This window comes from Morone saxatilis, unplaced genomic scaffold (assembly GCF_004916995.1).
Source record: "Morone saxatilis isolate NCDOM2014 unplaced genomic scaffold, NCSU_SB_2.0 Contig22, whole genome shotgun sequence".
NCBI lineage: Eukaryota > Metazoa > Chordata > Actinopteri > Moronidae > Morone > Morone saxatilis.
The window spans coordinates 117,286-120,930 of record NW_023339785.1 but is presented as its reverse complement, the minus strand read 5'-3'; the positions used below and the strand labels follow the sequence as shown (position 1 = coordinate 120,930).

General features: G+C 37.8%; 1 protein-coding gene across 3 annotated transcripts in view; it reads left to right on the top strand.

The window, feature by feature from the left end:
• csnk1a1 (casein kinase 1, alpha 1) overlaps positions 1 to 3,265 on the top strand; it is a gene marked incomplete at its 5' end in the record, with an annotated part of 21,194 nt that extends 17,929 nt beyond the window's left edge. For all 3 annotated transcript variants that reach the window (XM_035669204.1, XM_035669202.1, XM_035669200.1), the window contains 1 exon segment: positions 2,497 to 3,265. In XM_035669204.1, coding sequence (XP_035525097.1) covers positions 2,497 to 2,504 — 8 coding nt within the window.
• Between the last annotated feature and the right edge of the window lie 380 nt (positions 3,266 to 3,645).

The window sequence follows — 3,645 nt, the reverse complement described above, 5'->3', positions numbered from 1 at the left end:
CCTCGCCCGACTGTCCGATGACATCCAACGGCCGATAATCGGGTTGGTTGTGTAGAGGCCTTAAGATTTTCCCACAGGTTCCATTTCTCCATCCACCCAACACATATTTACCTGTTCGCAGGAATAGAACAGTAATTTTTGTTTTAAAAAAAGAGTATGAAAACTCTAAAATGGCTTAAAACTGGTGGTCTTTCAAATATGTTTCGGAGTTGCCGAGCTGGGACCTGAGCTGCTAACCAGCAATCTTTCAGTCCTGTAGTAACACTATTATGCTGCAACCTGAACTCATTTTATGGTTGACTAAGGTAACTTAAAAAACCCTTGTGGCAACTAGCACCACACTGAAAACTCAACTGACCTTATAGTCATCTGCTATATCGCACATTAATTAATACATGGAAACATCGCCCAGCCCTTTTCATCCTCAAAGTGGAGAGAAAGTTGACAAACTCTCAGTTCAGTCATTCAATTGAGTTTGAATTTAACAAATCAAAAACTAACCACAATTTTTTTTTTGTATCGATTTAATCAGTCTTGGAAGGAGTACTAAAAATCTGTACTCAAATAGACGTACTGTTCCATTAGTGAAATATGAATCAATTACAAGTATACTTCTCAAAGAGCGTTAGTTAATTTTTTTTTTTGTCATTCATGTTTAATGTCTATCAATGTCTGTTTATCAATAGCAGACATTCAATGGTAAGGGGAGATCTATGTTGAAAATATTCGGTAGATTATTTTCTTATTCACTTTATTCATTACTTGACTAACTACTTAAATCTGCTCACCTTGCTTTTCCCTTCAGTACTTTTTTTCCACACACCTACCAGTATTTCTCACACATAAGCTTGCCCCTCTCTGCTTCTCTGTTTCTACAGCTCCCTATCTGTTTGTCTGTCGAATTTCTTTACCAGTATGTTTTTCAATAGTCTAAACCAACATATTACTGAATGACATTGGCACCCTCTGGTGTGTTCACTGTTGTTCACTCTTGCTTTATCTGGTCTGTTTTTGTGTCAGAGAATGCATCTCTCTGTGTCTTTGCAGTAGAGCATGTGTGATTGTAAATAGACTGTACAGGAGGGGTAGAGCAAGATCAGATTTACATATACTTGGTTAGTATTTGGTAGCATTGCCTTTTAAATTGCTTAACTTGACTCAAATATTTCAGGTAGCCTTCCACAAGCTTTTCACAATAAATTGCTGGAATTTTTCCCGTTCCTCCTGACAGAACTGAGGTAACGAAGTCAGGTTTGTAGGCCTCCTTGCTCACACACATTTTTTCAGTTCTTCCCACAACTGTTCCATTAGATTGAGGTCAGCCCTTTGTTATGCCCATGCCAATACTTTGACTTTGTTGTCCTGAAAGATCCACTGTGTAGGATTTACTGGCATCTAGCTGTGTAGTTGCAGGTCGCAATTCTGTCACCCTCCCCTTTAAAGTGCAAAAACGCAAACGCCCTATCTAGTGCTGTATTAGGTTTGTCCCTTCTGAGCTACTGTTAAAAACATGGCAGTTCAACATGGTTGACTCCATGCTACCCGCTGCGTCTGTAGATATAAAAGGCTTATTCTAAGGTATCAAAACATAAATCCTTCACGGTTAAGATGAAGGTGTTCGCCTTGCAAGCCTACTCCTCTTTCCTCCAAATGGTCATTAAAGCCAACAGTTCTCAGACCAGAGGACATTAAGCCAAAAAGTAAAATCTCTATCCCCATGTGCAGGTTGCAAAATTATTTTTTTAATGGTGGTTTTGGGGTAATGATTCCTCCACATTGAGCATCCTTTCAGATAATGTCCATATAGTACTTGTTTTGCTGTGAATGAAAATACTCAATTTGCACTTTAGCACTGAAATGCATTCATCTTTAGGAGAAAGAACATGTCTCCCTTCTGAGTGGTACAAATGACGGTTGCGTTGGCCCATTGTGTTTTTACTTGTACTATTGTTTGTACAGATGAATGTGGTACTTTCAGGTGTTTGGAAATCGCTCCCAAGAATGATCCAGACTTGTGGAGGTGCAATGTTATTTACTTATTTATTTTTTTAGATCATTTTCCAAGCTGTGTAAGTGCAGTCAATTTAGTGTATGTAAACGTCTGACCCACAGGAATTGTGATACAGTAAACGGTAAACTATCAGTAAACTATTTTTGAAAAAAGTACTTTTGTCATTTACTAAGTAGATATCCTAACCAGTTTGCGAAAACTATGGTTTAACATTAAATATGTGGACTTCTCTTATGTCTTCAACCTAAGTGTATGTAAACTTCTGACTTCAGTTGAATCTTGCTTTATCCAAAAAGAACTGTACTTCTTCTCAGACACCTTTTTAAGGAAACTATTACTGTTCTTTTTTCTTTCCTGTTCTTTACTGCTAATCTCTGTTTTCAGACACTAAGATGTTGGTGTGGCTGTATTTCTGACACCGCTATCTGTGGGCTTCTGAACACTGTGGTAATGATGCTTCCTGTATTTCTGTCTGTGTGTCATAGGTTTCTGAGTGGTCTCTGCCTAGAGCAGAGCTGCAGAAGCGTTGGTGACCAGGACCAACAAGTCTCTCTTCCTGGACAAGCGACATACAGAAAGTCTGTGTCTCTCCTTCCATAATAACTATCTATGTAATGGAAATGTATAGATTTACACACTGTGCTGTGTTATCTATATATTCATATGTATATATAATAAAACTCTGCACTCCGAAAGAAAAGAATGAAAAAGCAGGTTTTTTGGATGTGGAGGCTGTAGCCCCCTGCCCCCACCCCAGACACAAATACCACCCTCCCCCCATCCATCCCTGTCTCTGTCCTCCTTTCAATGTTGACTTTTTGTAAGGTTTCTTTGGAAACTGAAGTTAAGAAAATAGTCAGCTGACCCTCTGTTTTTCTCTCCCAGTGGAAACATCTCAAACCACCCCCACCCCCACTCCTTCATTATTTCACTCCCTCCTTTTACCAAGAAAATGTTGAAACATGTAAACCTGAAAACTGTTTTCCCTTTTTGTTTTTGAAATAATTGAATGATGCAACCCTGGATGTTATTTACTAAAAAATCAAAAATGTTTTTTCTTGTTTTCTTTTTGTTTTCCTATGGTGATTAGGAGTTAGCCTGTTGACAATATAAGCAGCTCATGGCAACAGTCAATGGTAGAATGATACTCTGGCTCTTTCCCTCTCTTATTAGAGCTCTGAATTCTTATTATTAAATCTGTTGTAAAACCTATGGTCTTCTCCAAAAATACCAATAAAAACATGACACAACTCAGACCTCCAAGCACAAGTTATTATCAAGCAGCTGCACAATGTCTCGGATGAAAATGTGGCCCACCAGTTGTGTGTATGATTTCTTTTCTTCTTTTTTCTCTTTTTTTTTCAGCTACTACAAATTGCATTATTACAGGGTGTCCGCGGGGTTGTAAAAGGTATTAAAATAGTAAATGAAATTAGCAAAAATTAAGGCCATTAAATTAAAAAGTAATAAACGTCATCTGACGAGGTATTAAATTATTTCACAAACCACTATCCAATTATGAGGTTTTTTTTCATTTGTGTAAGGTGCAGGTCTATCTCCTAACAATCACGTGAATTTATTTATATAAATTATAAATTATATGTGCGAGTAGGACCTCGAGGTATCGATGATGT